Genomic DNA, 19879 nt, shown 5'->3' on the forward strand with positions numbered 1-19879 from the left:
AGCTGGAGTCTATGAAGCCCTTATATCTCTGGCAAAAATAATGAAGAGAGGAGGCTTAGTTTCCAGGAGAATAAGTCTGCTGGAGAGCATTAGCAATGGGCTAGAGAAAAGCGATGGTTAGATCAGGGGCTGGCAGTCAGCCACGCTGCAGTATGCTGATAGCAATCCTTGCAGTAAGGATTCTTATTAGGAGGCATCCTGCAGTCTATGTCGAAGAGTGACATTAGCAGCCTTTCCACCTGCGTTTTGGGAAGGAATTGGATGCTCAGTCAAGGTTAATTCAATAACGTGTGCAGTCCGGAGCAACAGCTGGGGCCTCAAGGTGAAACAAGAATTGAAGTAACAAATGATTTGCCTGCAAATAAATCATATACAGATATTGCTTTATCAGCTACATAAACAACTTCCAGTCAGTTAAGAGGTAGACACAGCAGCCTGATCCTCTAGCAATAGGAAAAGGAGTTGCAGAAGAAATAATCACATCCTGAAGGTGAACAAGGGCAGACATGAGGTTCTGGAACGAAGAGGTAAATGAGACTATTTGGGCTTATCCATTGCTGCCCTCAAAGGGCATCTCAGAACAGCCTCAGCCACCCAGAGGCATCCCCAAAATAAAAATATAGGAACAGATCTGTAAACTTTCCATAACACAATTCGATAAGCTGCTCTGGGAACCGTCTGGTTCTCTCTCTGTTGGCAGGGTTACATTTCTATACAGATAGAAAGAGGAATTATCTACAAATAGGTAGAAAATACATCTTCCTGCACACATCTTAGTCTTTAAGGTGGACACAGAAGAAATCTGGAAAAGGATCTTGCAACAGTTTCTCATCCAAATTCTCCAAGGTGCTCAGACCTATCACAACATGCTTGAACATCTTGGTAAAGAATAAAACTTTATTTTGTAAAAGCTGGAGAAAACATTTAAAAATACAAGCAAACGAGGAGCTGTAAATAAGATAAAACACTATCTCCAAAGAGTAAACAAACCCACCCCCTCCACAGCTCTGAAAAAACTCTCCCAAAGCAAGAACAGACCGTAGCCTGTGCTTTGGCAGAGGACATCTGGAGTTGAGAGCACATGGCAGGCATCACCCCGCTGCCGGTGAGGGCTTCCTTGCCAGAGACACGGGTGGGACATCCAGATGCCCCCAAGCACCAAGGGAGTCTGCAGAGTTCAGATTTCCCCAGGAGGCGATCAGCACGCTGCCACCACAAACCCTGACGACAACAGCCCCGAACCACCAAGGAAGATAAACCATCACAAGGAATCATCCATCCCCACCACAAAACAAGTATGTTTGTACAATATAGTCCATGTTCAAGTGGAGAACAGGAGCCAGTCTGGAGCTCCCTGGAAGACATCGCACACTAGGACTGAAATCCATGCCCAGGACAGTCCTAGTCACCATATTCGTTCACCCCAGAACTCACAACACATTCGCCTTGTCAGACAGAACAGCAAAACCCCCCAAAATTTTCAAGATTTATAGGAGAGGGAGAAGACAAGGAGGGACAAAACCCAGGAAGCTGGAGCAAAGACAAACAGTATCTTCCTGAAGATCCTGAGCAAAGTTCAAGACTGAAGCAGGTGGGATCTGAAAGCTGAGGAGGAACAGGACGTCTTCTGTTTCCTCAGCCACTCCAGTGGTGCTTTTCCCCAGGCTTTAGCTCCCTCTGTGGGATTCTGGGACAAGCCTGCACCTGCACAAAATGAAGCACATTTAAAAATCCAGGACTGCCTCATCCTCCTGCAGCCAGTCCGCACAGATTTTCCCTAAAGCAAGACAACAGCCTTGCTGTGGTTCCAGCCACAGGGACATCACCTTGCAGCAGCTGAAAGCGTGCACGATGGACCCATTCCTGAAGTACAGCCACATACCCCAACCTCAGCCACCTTCATAAACATCCAAGTTAAAATTATCCAGTCCACGTCTGAGAGGAAAGAGTTCAGTCATCTTCACAGACAGGCTGCTGGGAGAACTGGATTCAAGCATTACATTCACACTTGACGCCGGAGACTGAAGCTAACCTGCCAGGAGCAGCCAAGCATTCCCGCACACCCCCTCCCCTATTATCCCATCACTGCTTCTGTTTAGGCTGCAGTCAGCTTCAGTGGTAAGAACTACAGACGCTTCTAAGAAGTTGTCTGCTGGCTGTTTTTCTTTCTCTGCTTGCTTACAAGACGACCAGAGACTTTCCACTGGTGTCAGCAGAGGCGCCACTGCCAATAGCTGGCCTTGACACACCAGCGTGCGTCCCTGAACCCCCAGGAGCTGGAAACATAGCTCTGTTGATCTGCACATGCCTCCAAAAGCATTTCTCAGGGCTCTGATATGGAAAAAGGCAAACTGAGAACAAGGAGTCTGTTTTGATTCGTTTGTTTTTTGGTTTGGTGTTGTTGAAGCTGGGCTTTTTCTTTTCAGGGGGTGGTGGTGTTTTGTTTTGTTCTCCCCTAAGCCAAGCTGGCGACAGTTTTAACTTCCTCCCTTCAGTGCTGGCTCCAGAAAACTGAACACAGCACAATTCTAAGCCTCCACATTTTCGATTTACTAGCCCACCTTCCATTAATAAGTTTTTAACATAGCTTGTCTTCCCAAGCCACGTGGGATTAACGTGAGGTTGATCTACCAAGGTTGCTACTTAGCTTTCAGAAGTTTAAAAAAGCTTTTTGAAAGCAGATAAAACCTCTAGAAGCCATTTATGCCAGAGATAAGATGCCTGCATCTACACTTCAAAGACTCTAAGGACAATAAAGAGCTGAGCCCCTCTACAGCCCCATAAAATGAGCTCATGAGCTCTTGAGGACTCCACCTTCCCATGTTTACACAGCCTGTGAACAAGGGGGCTTAAATATGTTAATATAATAAAGTTAATGCCAAATCTTCAATTCGAAAACAGGACTAACCTCTGCCTACAGCCCCACGAGATCACTCTAACATTTTACTATTCTACATGCTGTTAAAATGATTAGAATTACACACGTAAGAGCAGCTTCTGAACAGTTGGGTGCCTGGAGCGGTGGGAGCCCGACAGCTGCCTTCACTCCCCAGGCTATTCACGAGGCTCCACTCTTTGCAAAAACTTGTTACACAAATTAAAAAGAATTATCAATTGGTTTTGCTGTCTAGGACAAGAAACAGTCCAACCTTGTACCTGGAATGATGAAACTTCTATCAAGATTTTGCTCCTGCAAATTTTCTACGTAAACTTAGCCAAACCACTTACCCTCCGTTTTCTTTTTATGCTGATTGCATTACCTTAGGAGGAATATTTGGGGCACTAAATACATCTGACCTATGCAGTACTGGAGAAATGCAGACGTGCATGGTATTTTACATCAGAAGGAGCCACTAATTCCTCTTCTTCAGTTTTCATGGGTGTCCTGTCCTTGCGGGACAAACAGGACTGCAGTCCACTTCCTCATTTTACAGGCTTGAGCAAGAGACACTGCCCCAGCTCACAGGGAAGGGGAATGATCAGTTCTATACATGTTGTCACTCCAAAGGAGCAAAAATGGGAGCTGCTGCAGAGCCAGACAGGGAACCTCCACGACACCAGCAGAAACCTACCTCCGCCAGCTGCTGACTGAGAGCTGTTCCCCATCATGAGGCTGTGCGCACACAGGACAAGGCAAAAAAGACTCACACTAGATAATTACCAAGAAAGGAAAAAAGATCAGCCCCAAGATGTAGGCAGCCCAGGCTCAGGTGCTGGAAAGCAGGGGTTTCGTCCGCTCAGGGGCTGGCACGTCCTTGTCCTTGTGGGGTTCTGGGTGCTGCCAGTAGCTGTCTGATCTTTGTGAAGGCAAATCCAACTCATTGTAGTGGCAACACCAAATGGAGGAAAATAGCCGAGTCCGGACCGCCCGCGTACAGAGGACAAACATGATGCAGTTGGCACCTCCTTGGAACGTGTTACCGATTCCCTGCAAAGCCAAGAAAGCAATTGATTAGAGATGCTCTTACAAGCATCCTGCTAGAGAAGAACAAACATCACGTCAGACCAGCTATAGCGCTGCCAAACTGACAGCCAGCACCTAAATGGGAAAAACGGATTCAGAAAGATCAACCTCACACCTGGAAGTGGACCAGACAGCTAACGTGGGTTGCTGTTTCTACAGCCTGGTCTAGGGGAAGAGCAGGCTGAGCCCTGCTGAAAGACAGGCACCCAACATTTTGAGTTGGAACCTGCTTTTCCTGCAAGCAGCAGGCATTGCCCAGCACTCCTACTGCAGTTATTCTCTGTAGCCACTAGATGCTGCTGAAATAGCTGCTGCTGAACATCCCAAGCAGCCCTTGCCAAAAGGGAGCAGATGTTCTTGCAACACACACTTTGTTTTACCAGTATGCGGTGCACCCTGCCACAAAGGAAAAAAAGTGATATTAGGAGCAACAAAGCTTCATCTCCCTCCCAGATCCTCCTTCTAATGAATTTCCTGACAAATACTTACATGCAGGACAACCAGGACTGAATTTTGCACTGCAGGGGAGTTACAGAGGGTCAGAATGAATCGCACAGTGCTCCAGATGCGGAGGATGATAAAGATGACAGGGATGAGAATCAACTTCTTATCTGCTATGGAAGTCCGGGGCTGAAATGCAGGTGCTCTTGAGAGAATGGGGCGATACTCTGAGAGAGCTGCGTGCTTCCGTGGAGGATGGGAGGGAGACAAAAACGTGAACAAAAAGCTACGCACATTGGACATTTAGCTCCAAGGTTTCTTTCCAAAGCAAACTACATTTTTGCATCTCGTGGGAAGCGACACAGTTACGAGCACCAGTCTTCAGCCACATTTTGCCCTGGCTAACACTAATGTTCCTGCTGAAGCCAAGGACTGTCAAAAATACAGGTTATCTGGCCCTTTCAGAATCCCACTTAAGCTTGGTTTTAACAAATGTAACTACACAGTGGCCAAGAAACCAGGTCCCCACAACGTAAAAACAAGCGTGGTGCTCCACAAAACAGTTTTGCTGGTCCAGTGTCCTGCCCCCATTGCCGCTGGCGTTACTGCTCTGTAAATGCACAGCAAGGGTCTGGCCTTGGGAAAACCTCTTAATAGATAGAGACACACATGGGGAGAAGTCTGGGCCATCCTTCTTGAGCTATTCAAGCTTTTAGCCTTCATCACAGCCACAGCCAGCACGTTTCAAAAGAAATTTATCCCCGTGCAAAGCAGCCCTTCAGCATGTTTGTGTAGAACCTGCTGACTGATCTCTATGTACTACCCACAGTGGGCTTCAGTGGATTTGGACAAGCCAGCATGCCCTGCTATACCAGTACATGAAAAAAATTGGGAATTTGTGCCCTGAATCGGGGGGGTGGGAGGGGCTGGAGACCATCCTACAGCAGAAGCTCCTGGATGCACTTAAGATTCCTGGCTGGGGAGAGCAGGTGAACGCAGCACACAGAGCAGCTGCTGGGACACATAACGCTGAATATCAGAACGTTCATGTGGCTGAAGAGATGACATATCAGGATAGCCACAACCTGCAGGAAACTATTCCTCCTACAATCAGGGTTACAGAACATACACAACTCGGATGCACAGTTTTCTCCTTTGCTCCAGTATTCCCAGTCCTGATGCCTTAGTTCTCCATAAGAGAGCAAAACCCTGGCGAGGGCATTCACTGCAGCTCCCCACTCCCATGGAGTCTCTTGGATTCAGGAAGCTCTGAGTACACACCCTGCACGTGTCCCCTCACCCAGCTCCTGCCATCCTTTCTCCTGCCTCTCCGACTATGCAGGAACCACTAGTGCCAAACTCACTTCAGCCACTAACACAGCCCAAACCCAGCCCTGGCTCCCTATCGCTCTTCCTTGCAAGTGGGGAAACCTGTCAACAAAGAGGTTTAGCAAGCAGGCTAACAGGCTCCACAACATCCCTATGGAGGAGAAGGGAGGCTCTCCAGTCCAGGTGTCCTGGGTGCTGCTGCCCCAGCACTCAGACCCCCGTTATGTTAACAGAGAGCGACAACTGCCTGCCCGCAGCACTGCTGCTGTGAGAGGGTCAGGGCTGGCAGTGGGGAAGGGAGAGCAGGGTGCCCAGGAATCCCTGGCAGAGCAGGAGGGTACAAGCCTGGCCAGGTCGGCTTTGCAGGCAGTCCCACTGCTATCTTTGACAGCGGCCGGTACACAGAGTCCTGGCTGATTTATGTCAGGTGATGCGACAGGCACTAGCAAACCCTTCCCGGCTCCCCTTTCCCAGGAATCTGAGGACTGCTTAAGACTGCATTGTTCTTCCAGCTCATCTGGAAGATCCTGCCCCAATCAGATGCGTGTTTATCCCCATAGCAATGCCATAGCTTCACCACAGCAAGCAGGTTTGCAGAGGGCAGCATTTCCCAAAAGGACAGCTATCCATTTTTCCTCCCCGCCCCAGCAACACAACTTCAAGAAAAAAGGGAATCTCTGGATGTGGTTTCCTTCTGCTACTCTCAATTTACATTTTTCTTTTCTGTAAATGACATCCAAGGTGCCTAGATTCTTTGTATTCACAAGGAACAGCAGCAAATAGCCTCTGAATTCTGAAACTCTGCCAGGACAGGGTGTCTTGCTGTATGGTGTAGGTACACGATGCCTCATGCTACAGTGCCTAGAATGCCAAATGGAGCTTTATGCTACTCGTACAAAACAATCATTCATAAACAAAAAATATCATTAGGGATCCTAAAAGACTTCGCTTAGATACATCCAAATGCCCAACTCAGGCTTGGGGAAAGCGGACCTATGGAAGACTGACTAAAGCTGAATTTTGTCTTTCACATCCTGTTTCAACTCTGACTGTAGGATTCACATTTCACTCGTGTACATCCCGTAACCCCTTAAGTTTTCAAAAAGCTTTTACATTCTCCCTGTGCTAAGTCATCGTGGAACGATGCTGCAGGCTGCTCAATCAGGTGTGCTGCTTCTCCCAGCACTGGGTGCGTTGCAGCGGGAGATGAAGCAATTCCTGCCTGGGCAGCTGCTAAATATGCAGCAAAACCTTCAAAGCATGGGAGGATAATCACATAGCACGGCTGTTGCCCAAGCTGAAAGCAGCAGAAGACTCACCGCTCTGTTAATGTGCTTCTTGATGAGAATGTAGAGCACCGGCAAAGTCACATAGGCCAGTATCTCCCAGACTTTCCCTGTTAACAACATCCACAAGACTCGATCCTCTGCATCCAAGTTGACCCAACACCAGCCCACAGAAACATTGGAGGCATCATAGCCAATCTTCTTCAGAGCAACAGCGGCCACCGTAATGCCAAGGGGGACTCCCCAGCTGAGGAAAGAGCATAAAGAGCAAGGGTCAGGCAAGAACATAGTTTACACATAGAACACAAGCCAGGGAAAAATAGGTGAGAGACCAAAGGATTCTTCATCAGACAGAAGGTCAATACCTACTCCTGAATATGGACATTCCTGAATCAGGCTGAAGAAAGTGCCTGATAACAGGTATTTGACAGCATATGAATACAAACTGCAAATCCACTTCCTAGGGACCCGCTCGAGGAACCCGGATCCCCAGTCCCAAAGGGCAGATGCATAATGATGTGCCACACACTGAGCTGGACTCGGCTCAGACAGCAAGCAGCCAGGGTCCAGCAAGGTGAACAGGAGGCGTCCCAGCTAATAACCTTCTCTCCTAGACAGAGGGGAGATTGAGGATTTGACAAGACCAGAGCATTGGGACAAGGTGACTATCCTGCAGCACCCAGACATCCAAGAGCAAGCTGGCTGACTTGCAGCTTCCAGAACACAAGCAACCAAATCCCACATTCTGGTCTCTAAGCAGCACTTGGCACAAAGGCCCAGCACACAAAGAAATCCACAATTTTATTACATCAGTGGTTTGCTATAGATGGATATTTTGAGAGCAAAAGGATAATTTCTGAAGGACAAAGGGCGAGTTTCTTGCCCCAAGGAAAAGCACTGGCATTAACAGCCAAAAGCTAAGAAAGGAAAGAGGAACCACAGTCACATGTTTGTAGCCATATTCTGACTTACTCGTTCTCGACAGCAGAGGCAACTACAAGGAAGCATTTAAAAGAAAAATAACCATAGTGACACACATGAGTTAAGTCACTCAGCATCTTGGGTTGCCCACAAAAAAACATGAGCAGGAACTGAAAAATTCCATGACCCCAAATGTCAAAATACTCGGCCCCTTCCCAGGTGCTGTTAATACCCAGGATTTCATTGGCCTGCCCCAGCCTGTGGTGGACGAGTGAAATTGCTCCACAACTGAAATATTGCCCTGAATGCACCACCTCCCTTCCTATATTCATCCTCAGTGAAGGGTTCTGCGGAGCATTTAGAGGGACAAGGGAAACTTCCTCAATAAGTGGCACAAATGCTCAGATTGAGGTTTGAGGATTAACCTCCTGGTCTCTCCAGGTGCAAAGACAACAAAGCCATTACTGTATTGCTCTCATTGCCTTCCAGGTTCATGCTCATCTTTCACTGACAGCCTGGAGCAGCTGCTGAGAGCATGAAAAGGATCTTCCTCCTAAAATCAAGTTCACATGCATTGCACCACACAGGCCATCAGCAGTTGCTTAAATGAGATTATCTGAAATTCTACAACTCGACTGAAAAAAAAAAAAAAAAATCACAGAAACCCCTATGGTATTAGATCTCACAAAACCCTATTTCCTACTCCTAAATAATATCTGGGTTCTCCTACTCAGAAACCCCAACAAATTTAAATATACTGCTGTAAAAAAAACCTCAGAGTTAACCTTTTAGCACGTCTAGAACATTTTGTTTCAGTGTTCAGTTCAGAACAGCCAGTGCTAATCCAAGCTAGTGCTGTTACTTAAGAGCAGTTCTGCTGCAGAAAGCCCTCCCCGTGCTATTTATTGTTGAGCAGGCTTTCTAAAAACATCCCAAACATCGCCACCATGGAATTTTAGACATAAATTGAGACCTGTTTCAGTAGAAACTGATTTTCCTGAAAACAAGAATTACAGATGCAAAGAAATTCAAATGCTTGCACTTTTGGAGGAACAGACTATTAAGTTCAAGACTTCAAAAGAACTGGTGCTTCCTTAAAGAAACCATGCTAGGGCACAAGCACAAACAAGTCCAGTGCCAAGAAGAAGGAAGTGTATTAAAAAACTTATTTGCCTAAATAGCCATCTCCATAGCAATCTGAAACTGAAAGGACTATATAAGAAGATAAAAACAGTCAAATTACTAAGCCTGGATATAAAAGAGAAAGAGAGGCCATGCAAGACTTCCATGCAAGGGACTAAAAAAATCTTCAAGTATCTAGCCAGCAAAAGGAAGAATGAGGAAGAAAACTGCCACGCATCAAGCAATTTGCACTAGTCTTTTAGAAAAATGATGGTTCTTAACACCAAAGACAAGGGACTTCGCTCAAAGTGAATTTAGGAAGAATCTAGAAAGGATTCGGGCATTTCAGCGAGCTTCATCAGCTCCCTTTTAGAAAACCGTGAGGAGAACTGAAACAATGATTTGGTTATTCTTGAGAACCTCTAAATGACAGATTCCCAAGGACTAGAAAACATCAGTGCTTTACACCCATTTAGAACAGAGGAACAGCCAAATCAGAATATTATACGCATAAGTAAAGACTTGGATAAAAAGGATCCAAGATAACACAAAAAGGCAGCAGAGAAAGGAAAGATGGGAAAGAATGTCACTCTTGCAGAGTGTACCAAGGCTAGCAAACCCATCTCTAAGGCAGATATGAAAGCACTTATTTCCCTAACACAGCCCCTGGCAATCTATTAATAAGAACACATGCAAGCCAGCATATCTTTCCACATTAACACCAATGCTGCATTTATACAAGGTAAGACAAGGACACTTCTACTACAGCAGCGTACAGCCCAAGCTGTATTGGTTTTCTTGTCCTCAGGATGCCTGGATCACATTGCTTAATGCCCCATTTTGATTTACATTTCACAGCTGCTTTTTGGTTGGTTTTTTTCTTTCTTTTCCAGAAGCTTTTGCAAGCAGGGAAGCTTCGCAGTCACCTGCCTGCATAGGTTAGACAACAAACCATCCCACCAGCAAGCCTGCAGGCAGTTCCTTCTGGGAACAGGAATTTTTACTCTGTAAAGAGAGAAAAATCAATATTACGGCTATACCAGCCAGTGGCAGGAAAGAGCTTTGAGCATACATTGCTAGCACAACTCCAGAGCAAATCTGCTCTAATGCATTTTTTACTTGCACGTCAACCTTAAACATTGAGTACCAAGCAGAGACTCCTCCAGAGAGACAAGCAAGAGTTTAGGGGCTAAGGTGCTGGAGTCAGGTCGCTCATGCTTTGGGCAGCCCAAGCTGCAAAAGCTTTTACAAACTGCAAATTTCAAGAGATCCAGCACCTTACAGGCAACTCGTAGGGACTTAAATCCGGCTCTGAAATTTAGCACTGTCACAATCATGCATGAGGCAGTCCAGGGGACTAACTGGAAGCTTGTTTTCAAAGCTCATCTGTGTCTGAGCTCAACCAGTTTAAAATCAAAGCAGAGCCCATAGTTCTCTGGTCCAGCAGTAAAATAAGTGGACGTGTTACCACATGAATTTATAAGGAATAAACCTGTTTGACAGGTTTGAACCAGTGTGACATCCTAATTTCCCTAAAAAGAAAACATCAGGTACTGACTTCCAACACCCCTTTAGTCAGCGCCACTCGCTAAAAACCAGTCTCTGCTTATAGTTAACATCAACCAAGTATTTGCCTTTACCAACACTTCTCCCTTATGAGTAACTGCTTGTGAAGAATAAGAAATGCGTGACAAAACTCCACCCTGCTTTGAATCCCTTCCAGAAGTCTCTCAGAATGACTTTTCACACACTGGTGACTGCGTGATCAAATTGGCAACCTGTGAAACAAGGAGAGTCCCAGATTCTTCTCCAAACAACAACACTGGAAACTTGCCTTTAAATCTTCAAGCACCATCTGCCCTTTGCCACCTTTCCTTCTGCCTTGGATAGGTCTCCCTCACCTACTTCAAACAATTAATCAGTCACTAGTATTGTTTCCTATCAGTTGCAGCAGTTCCTCTCTGGGGCAGGGTTAAAGCAATCTTGCAGGACTTGTACAGCTTTCAGCATGCACAGATTATGGCCAAGATTAGATCAGTGAATCTGCTCATTTTTTTTTTCCCAAGCTTCACAGCTGATGAGGCTGGGAAGCATTAAATCAGGTGGAGAAGTTAAAGTACAGAGATCGCTCCAGTGGGAGATATCCCTGCCCTGCCTGTGACAGGGGTGTTGGAGTAAGATGATCTTTAAGGTCTCCTCTAACCCAAACCGCTCTATGATTCTACACTCTATCACACAAAAAGTGATTAACAGACAGGAAAATTACCAATAGGCCAGATTTGCATCAACTCTTTGATGTACCTTAACACAGACAGCATGACCGTAAAGAAGTCAGACTCCTTTTTTCTGTTCCATATTTGATGTGTGGCACTTCCCTGGCATTCCATCCTCCCTGTAATTCTTACAAGGCAACACGATTCACTTGAAAGAAAATAACCTAACGTACTCCAGTGTCTCACTGCATCTCATCTCAGCCTCACCAACAGCCTGGTGGATCCAGATGGGTGTGCAGACACCTCAGGCTTCCTCACATGCAGAATTTGCTGCCAAGCAATAATTATTATAGAAGAGGTAGGGCAGGAATTGAAGTTCCTCCCAGTGCCTCACCACTCTCATCATGAATAAATTCTTCCTTCTGTCTAGTGTAAATCTCCCCCTCTCCAGGTTATACCCATTACCCCCAGTCCTATCACTATAAGCCTTAATAGACAGTCCCCCCCAAGCTTTCTCGTAGCCCCTTCAGATACTGGAAGGTCACCAAGAACCCAAGGGAAACTCAGCACTTGTTCTGATGGCTTTAAGCTAGTTCATTCCTCCCATTTATTGCAAAAGCTTGGCAGCACAGAGGACTGAAGGATCACTGTTTTTTGCTCAGTGTGGAGGTAGCACATGATTCCACAAGCTCAAATTGCATAATGAAAGCTTTTACTAAACATGATGTGGAAACCCAGCTCCCTAAACAGCACAAACTGAGCCGTAAAGCTACACTGTGGGCTGTTTTGTCTTGCCTTCAATCAAACATGCCAAAACAACCTTCAGAGTGCTTTTCTAGCAGCCTCTTCACTTGCAGCCTGGGTTTTCCTATGAGTATTGAATTGCAGCAACCTGCCTGGGGAAAGGGGAATGATCTACAGCCCAGGCTGACCCTGGGAAGTCAGGGACCCGTGGAAACAGATCCCAAACACAGACTTTTGGCAGCAGCACGCAGGTATTGCAAACACAAGTTTCATGATATTATTTCTAGGATGTCAGGGCAGATTGTGGAGGGAAAGCAGAAGCCAGGATTTTCAGTCATTACCTTTTGCCTGAATTTTTGCCATGTAACCTTAAACCAGTTCATTCTTCTTATAATTGGTCATACTTAACTTTTCCAAGTCCCCATTTCTTCACTTGAGAAGGGAGCAGGTTAAATAAGCAAGGCTTAGTTAAGAAAAGAGCAAAATCCCTGTTTAAAGGGAACTGGAGAAGGGGACACTACCCTTAAGAAGAGAGCAGGCGACTGGTGCAACCATCCAAGTGCTCCATCACCAAGTGGAGCATTCCACACACAGCAGTGGTGGTGGCTCCTGGCCACAGGGTGGGTTCCTAGGGGATCCACTCTTGGTGTTCCCTCAAGAAGAGCAGACAGCACCCACCTCACAACGTGGAAGCAGCAGAGCAAGCCCGTGCCCGTGGGTGAGCCCCTCACGATGATGATATAGAGGTAGAGGGCAATGGCCATAGTCCAGAAGAAGGAGCTGGTGTTGGAGAAGGTGGACAGGGCACCTTGCAGCACGCAGTCCCACGAGGTGGTGTTGAAGTCCTTCATCACCCCATAGAAGTAGGAGAGGGCTGAGAACAGGTCTGCCAGAGACAGGTAGAGCAGGAGCTGCCGGGGACGGGTTCGCAGCTCCGGCCACAGGGCATGGGTGCACACCAAGAGACTGGAACCCAGGAAGGAGAGCACGCAGGACACCAGCACGATCACCCGCTCCGAGGTGTGAAGCTCCGTGGGTGGCAATGGCATCGCCTGAGAGGGAACAGGTCCCGGGAATGGCTGGGAAGCAGAGCTGGGAATAGAGGGAGAGAGCTGGGGAGGGATGGAGTGGGATGGGAGAAGAGGGAGAGAGTGCCAGGGACCGATGGAGCGGGATGGGAGAAGGATAGAGCGAGCCAAGGACGGAGAGAGACAGGGATGGAGACACACAGGGATGGGGCAGGATGGGAGAAGAGGGAGAGACCCAGGGACAGAGAGGGATGGGAGAACGAAAGACTCAGGGATGGAGCAAGACAGGGAGGGAGAGACCCAGGGATGGAGAGGGACAGGAGAAGGACAGAGCCAGGGATGGAGCTGGAAAGGAGGGAGAGACCCAGGGACAGAGTGACCCAGGAGAAAAGGGAAAAACACAGAGGAGGACGGGAGAAGAAGGAAAGATTCAGGGATGGAGCAAGACTGGGATGGAGAGACCCAGGAGAAAAGGGAAAAACAGAGTCAGAGAGGGACGGGAGAAGCAGCAAAGATTCTTTGGATAGAGCAGAACGGGAGAAGAGGGAAAGACCCAGGACCAGAGAGGGAAAGGAAAGCAGGGAAAGAGGCAGGGATGGAGCAGAAAAGGAGGGGAGGGAAAGAGCCAGGGACAGAGCGGGAGGGGAGAAGAGGGAAAGACCAGGGGCCGGAGCAGGACGGGAGAGCAGCGAGGAAGGAAAAGGAGGGGATGAGGCACTAAAGGGCAGGAGCGCGGGGCGGGGCGAGCGCGGGGCGGGGCGGGGGGAGCCCCCCGGGCCTTCTCCCTGGGAGAAACCCGCATCCCGCGGGGCTCGGGGGCTGCCGGGGCCGGGGAGGGGCCCTGCCGCACCCCCGGCCCAGAAACCACCCCTTGCCTTCAAATCGAACACTGCCCGGCGCCGTTTATTTCAGAAAGAACTGGTTTGTTGTTGTTGTCTCCTAAAAGACGCCCTCAATACCTTTTTTCAGAGTGAATTGGGTTGGAAGGGACCTCAAAGCCCATCCAGTTCCCCCCTTCCACGGGCAGGGACACCTCCCACTGGATCAGGGTCTCCAAGCCCCATCCAGCCTGGCCCTGAACCCCTCCAGGGATGGGGCAGCCACCCCTGCTCTGGGCAGCCCGGGCCAGGGCCTCCCCCCCATCATGATGAAGAATTTCTTCCTCATGTCCTAAACCTTCCCCCTTCCAATTTAAAGCCCTTCCCCGCTCATCCTACCTCCCCCGTCCCTTCCCCAAGGGGAGCAAACAACTCCCCAAACCCTTTCCAAGACAGAACTACACGTGTCAGCGTTTGGCCTAACGCTCTGAGGGCGCCGCTCAAACCGCACGCGTTCTGATGTCCAGGAGCAGAGATCATCAGCCTATTAATCCTCCCTGGGTTCCTTCACCCTCCTGAAGCGGCACCACCCTTACCTTGACCTTCCACATCCTTTGCAACACACCGACGCTCGCAGTGTCCTGCACAACCTGTGAGGCAGAACATGATAAGCAGTCACAGGAGAGCCCTCAAGACCCCGTTAAACCAACCTAAGATGTCTGTTGTTAAGAAAGCGCTTTTTTCCACCCCTTCAAAGAAGGTACAAGTTGAAAGCGTGTCCTCATTTGCTTCCACCTTGCCTGATGCTTTGTTGCCTTCCACTCAGATGCTCATACCTTGTACCTTTGACGTGGGTCGCGATGTGCTTGGTTTCATAGAATCATAGAACAACCACGTTGGAAGAGACCCACCAGATCATCGAGTCCAACCATTCCTATCAAACACTAACCCATGTCCCTCAGCACCTCGTCCACCCGTCCCTTAAACCCCTCCAGGGAAGGCAACTCAACCCTCTCCCTGGGCAGCCTCTGCCAGTGCCCAATGAAGTGTCCCTACGATGACTGTCGTTGTTCCAGGTGTCACGTTCTCTCGAACAGCTTAATAATTTCCCAGCTATGTAGCAGTGAAGGATCCCTGCTGAACTCAGTTTTTAACAAGGTTTATTCTGACCTGTAAAAACATGTGCCTTATCCCCCACCTACGCTTCTCTCAGCACCATGAAACCATCTATCCCACACTAGAAAAAATGTGACAAATATCTTGAAAAAACCAGCGTTTCCTTATTCCTTCTGATCACTGCATCCCTTTAGTTTTAGATTCCAGATTGAGAAAGGGTTCACCTCAGCTTTTTCAATTGCTTGACCAGTATTGTATTCAGACCACACCACTTAACAACCACGTTTTTCAGGATGACTAGTATTTAATTGAACCCTGGCTTTGCCCTATTGCCATTTCTTAATTTCTTTCTGAAGATTTCCACTGCCTTTCATTTTCTGCATGTGCAAACCCTCCACCACCCAGCACAGCTGTGGAATTCCTCCAATTGTGATACTGTCACCTTCTATCCGCAGGGTAGCGGTGCAGCTGTCTCTGCCCAGATACACATTCCTACCTTCAATCCTACGGAATCTGCAGTTGTCCAGGGAATAGAAATATTTGGAAGCAGCCCAAAGACATGACAATTCAAAGGCAGCGTCGTGTATAGCTCAGAGGAGACAGAAGTAAATATCGAAACAGATAGCTTGTCACAAAGCAACAGATAAAATGAAAATCCTCCTTTGAGAATTTCACCTTCAGATGCTCTGAAAGCACAGGGAGATGAAGCAACCTTGTATTTGGTAGAAAGATACAAGAAGTCTTTTTTCCTGTATTGAATTCATCCCTCTGACTACTAAATGAGCTTTCTGACACACAGGCTACGCCCCACATCTTAGAAAGCATCAGCTGAGCTGCACTTATATAAATTTACCTTCGCTAACCATGAGACAGAATGCATCGATATAATCTTTATAAGAAAAAAAGGTTTCAATAAGAGGTTTTTACTTTGCCTTTACAGCTGGGCTGAGGCACAGTGCTCAGTTAACTGGGAACATGGTTATATGTGTTAGGTCTTCTAAGAGAGTACTGGGGGCTAAGAAACCCACAGTACCTCTGCGTACCACAGACAATACTTGCTTGCATAGTACTACGCTACCTTCCAGGGTTTTTTTTTGTCAGATGTGCTTCTATCAGGAGATGAAGACGCTTCATGGAAAATACACGTGAGCAGAAGTTCTGGTCCCACTCTGTCTCCTCCCCTGCCGTGCTCAAAGGCCAGCCCTGGGCTCACCAGGGACAGAGGACTCCAGGCAGCTTCTAAACATATAGGACACTGTTTCACATCACAGCTTCAGCGCACACACACAGACAAGGAAGGAAAGACTTAGCACCATTTATAGCTTAGTTGCTGATACCTGAGCTCCCCTTACCACATCCACTTTAATGCCACAGACATAATTACAATGCAATAATACCCTCTGACTCCAAGTGCCAACCATCAATATACCCAGCCATACTCACTACCCACAAGAGGTCACTGCTGTTCCAGGCAGTAACATTCTCCCTATCACCCTTGTCCTGCCCTAACAAGCTTTTCTCCACCATAGCTCTGTTTCTGACTAAAGCAGATGGCTCTAAAGAGACCAGCTTCATCGCACCCATCAAAAAATTCAGCGTGTACTGAAATAACCAGAAAGCAAGCCTTTTTTTCATAAAAATCAGTCATCAGAGGCTTTGTTTGGGCTAAAACTCTTTAATGCTTTAGAACCACACAGTTCCTTCTCAAGGAAATCAGTACAATTCTTTCTTGCACTCATCAGCCCCTCAGGGGTAATGACACCCAGCTCCCATCCACCTTCTCAAAGAAATACCAAATTAAACACATCACGCATCATCTTTCACCAACACAGATCTCCGCACGGCTTGGCTATGCAGACACTATGGATATATGAGAATTTCTACCCAAGAGTTAACAAACCCGATTCACTGGAAACAAAACTAACCCTGGAATCATAAAACAATACAAAAAGCTAGCCCACAGTATTAACAGCACCTGAGTTCTTCGATTCCAGGAGAATGAGACCATTTTTAAGTCATCACCTGATTTTTAGGTTCACTGCATCAGCTGAAAGGAAGCCAGGGAAGCGTGGCTAAGAGAGGGCTTCTGAAGAAGGTGAAAATCCTCATGTTTGTCCTTTGTTGCTTTTTCTAGCATGTGACAAAAAAAAAAAAAATAAAAATCTACATTTCTAGCAGCCCTTGTGCAGATTAAGGACCTAATCCTTGACTTTATTAACTCCATCTATTCCATTTTGGATAAAATCTAATACAGACAGCTTTCAATAAAGCACATCAATAAATACATATAGGGTTGCTCAAGAACATCCAAAGTTATAAGTGACAGCCTTCACAGAATAGTTTAGGTTGGAAGGGATCTTAAAGATCATCCAATTCCAACCTCCCACTAGATTCATAAGTTCTTCATAGCTGCTCCCTCCAGACAACATCTTCAAACAGATTGAGAAGAACCAAACAAAAAGCCCATGTATCTACGAAGAACGCTAAGCAACAAGGCACTCCATGAAATAGGTGCAGATACCATAGCCAACTTGTTGCTTTTCTTCTCAAAAATGTAGTTTCCAGAGATTTAAAATGTTTCATTTGGCACAGATGTCAAGACAGCTCTGTAACAAGTACAACTAGGTACTATCAAGCTGACTAGGAGGAATATGACATTCTCATGTGAAGCGTCATACTGGAAGTTTGGTACAACAGGAGGTGATTTTGCATATCAAGAACAGACTTTCTGGAGGCAGAATTGCAATACTCCTAGAAGTACATAGGGCCAATAAAATAATCTGGAGCTATAAAGGATTCGTACTGTTATTCCTGACTCCTTGTGTGCAAAACTACAAAGAAAAGCTTCACAGTTTAGTAAATATGGCGTTTGAATTCATTCTAGGTCCTCTAGAATTAACAAATACTACATGAATTCTTGCTTGATTTTGATTATGCCAGATCAAATACCGTGCCTTTCTCTGCTGCTGCTACTACTTCTAGATTCATGACACCTTTCTCCTGCTTCCCATCTCCGTGTGGAACGGCAGCAGCACAGAAACATGCCCTCCACGTGATTATTAAGAGAGTGAAATATGCAGGGCCCTTATCTTCTTTAACCAGACTAACATGACAGGCAACTATTAAAAATTTTAAATTGCTGGCAGGTTCAGCATAGGGATAGAAGAACAGCCCCGAGGCAAGCATGACAGGGTAAAAACCTGCTGGATCAAGAAGAGTCTATGAACAGGCTAAAAACCTGCTGGAGCAAGACAAGCCTGGGATTTATACAGTCTTTCTTTAATATGGGATATTACTTCATGCTGTGGCTGCATGGAGTAAAATAAAAGGTATTAACATTGTACGTTAATAATGAAATATAATATGAATTAAAATCTAATTAGTTCTTCCCAGAGAGATCAGCTAAGTGTTTGGGCACCTGGGGTGTGTATTGATAACGCGTAGCTGCTGACCAGCACCCAGAAGAGACAGTGACTACAGGTGAGTTGCTCCTACCATAGGCTCAAAGCCAAGTTCGCTTGCCATTACCAACCTGAGCCAAATTTGCCCCAAAAGCTGGTCCTTCTCTCTATATCCAGTGCTGCATTTTTGTCATGTTACTAAAAAGAGCTAATATTTAACCCTTGGGAAGACACACCTGTAAAGGACAAAGAAAGAGCAAGGTGACTTGCAACACGTTGATCTTCTCTTCATCTTGTCTCTGATGCAGTGCCCACATCTTCAAGCATCCTGTGGCATTTCTGACATCAACTTTCTCCTCCATCAGACACCCCAAGCTCCAGGGCAACACAGTATGGCTGGGCAGCGCCCCAGCCTGGATCCCCATCCGCCCTCTCAAACTGTGGAGATGCGAGGCAGGCCCAACAATGTGTAGCACTTCTAGGGCAGTATACTTGCTGATTGCTTCCTTGACTATTGTTCACAACAACCAGCTAAGACACTGCCAAAGAAACACTCACAGCTGGCATCACGCAAGGAGGGACGTTAGGACATGTTGTTGGAGATTGTCCTATCTTCTCATTCACAAAAACAAGAGCCTGGAGACAAACAAAGAGCCAGTGAAGCAACAGCAGCAGTACTAAAGAAAACAGCTTTCAGGGGAGAAGAGACTCAAAACCATAAACTGACAGTTATCCTGCCCCTTAACCTCAGTTTTAAGTCCTTTAAGAATTACAAGTATAAACAAGATAAACCCAGCTTACTTGTCTGCAATCCGTATTTATCTCAAGGAGCTCCCAACTTTCACACAACACTGTATGGGTAAGACAGCAGAACAATAAAGTGTCTCCAGATGCTTCACAGCTTAAGACACAACTCTTTCAACTCTTGGTGGGTTCATTTGACTGCACAGCTGCGCTCTTTGGTCACACACGATATTTCAGACAGAAAGAACTTGCTGGTAACACAATGACCTGCAAAACAAATGAAAAAGGGACCAATACTTAATCTACACAAAAGCCATTTGACTTTCCCATTATACATGTCAAACAGCCTGAGATACACAAGATAATGGTGTTATCTAGCATTCCTGCAATCCTCAGTTACTAGAAACACACGAAACGTGTGACAAGACAGCCTTCAGGGCAGACTCTTGCATCACAGCCTCCAAATCAGGCCATTACTCAGGGGGCCTCTTGTGCAACACTTGAGTGTAAAGGTAAAACATGCTGCACGACTAGACGCTCAGCGGCTTTCATCAGCCTCTAATTTATTTCAGTGATCCACTGGCAACACTGTATCAGTATATTTGGAGACATCTAAGCCTTCTATTCCCCCTCCTAATGCACCAGGTTACGAGTCCAACAACTCAGGAACCTATTTGATTTATTGCAAGAGTCACAAGACAAAGTTCAGTGGCTTCTACTGTACAGGATGACAGCACAGGTGATGGGAAAAG

General features: G+C 46.6%; 1 protein-coding gene and 1 long non-coding RNA gene across 3 annotated transcripts; both read right to left on the minus strand.

Annotated features, from left to right (window-relative positions):
• Positions 1 to 883: 883 nt before the first annotated feature.
• GPR157 (G protein-coupled receptor 157) lies at positions 884 to 13494 on the minus strand. Of its 2 annotated transcripts, XM_069874559.1 has the most exons (5): positions 12699 to 13494; positions 7054 to 7267; positions 4454 to 4648; positions 3662 to 3928; positions 884 to 1704 (listed from the first exon to the last, which is right to left on the minus strand). In XM_069874559.1, exons 1-4 carry the CDS (start codon positions 13067 to 13069, stop codon positions 3707 to 3709), a joined length of 1002 nt encoding a protein of 333 aa, XP_069730660.1. In that variant the 5' UTR covers positions 13070 to 13494; the 3' UTR covers positions 884 to 1704; positions 3662 to 3706. The 2 variants fall into 2 exon arrangements, with proteins under 2 accessions (XP_069730660.1, XP_069730661.1); XM_069874560.1 differs by lacking the exon at positions 4454 to 4648 and having other exon boundaries at positions 12699 to 13165.
• Positions 13495 to 16678: 3184 nt separating this feature from the next.
• LOC138729955 (uncharacterized) lies at positions 16679 to 19333 on the minus strand. Its single transcript, XR_011338979.1, has 3 exons — positions 19185 to 19333; positions 18620 to 19019; positions 16679 to 17112 (listed from the first exon to the last, which is right to left on the minus strand). It is a non-coding gene; the product is annotated as an uncharacterized lncRNA (long non-coding RNA).
• Positions 19334 to 19879: the final 546 nt, after the last annotated feature.

This window comes from Phaenicophaeus curvirostris, chromosome 22 (assembly GCF_032191515.1).
Source record: "Phaenicophaeus curvirostris isolate KB17595 chromosome 22, BPBGC_Pcur_1.0, whole genome shotgun sequence".
Classification (NCBI taxonomy): domain Eukaryota; kingdom Metazoa; phylum Chordata; class Aves; order Cuculiformes; family Cuculidae; genus Phaenicophaeus; species Phaenicophaeus curvirostris.

Excerpts from the sequence above, each read along its gene's own strand:
- GPR157 (XM_069874559.1), bottom strand. The coding sequence starts at position 13,069 with ATGCCATTGCCACCCACGGAGCTTCACACCTCGGAGCGGGTGATCGTG. Across the intron at positions 7,268-12,698 it reads TGCTGCTTCCACGTTGTGAG|CTGGGGAGTCCCCCTTGGCA; the intron begins GTGGGTGCTGTC and ends CTCTTTCCTCAG. Across the intron at positions 4,649-7,053 it reads AGAAGCACATTAACAGAGCG|CACGCAGCTCTCTCAGAGTA; the intron begins GTGAGTCTTCTG and ends CCTCCACGGAAG.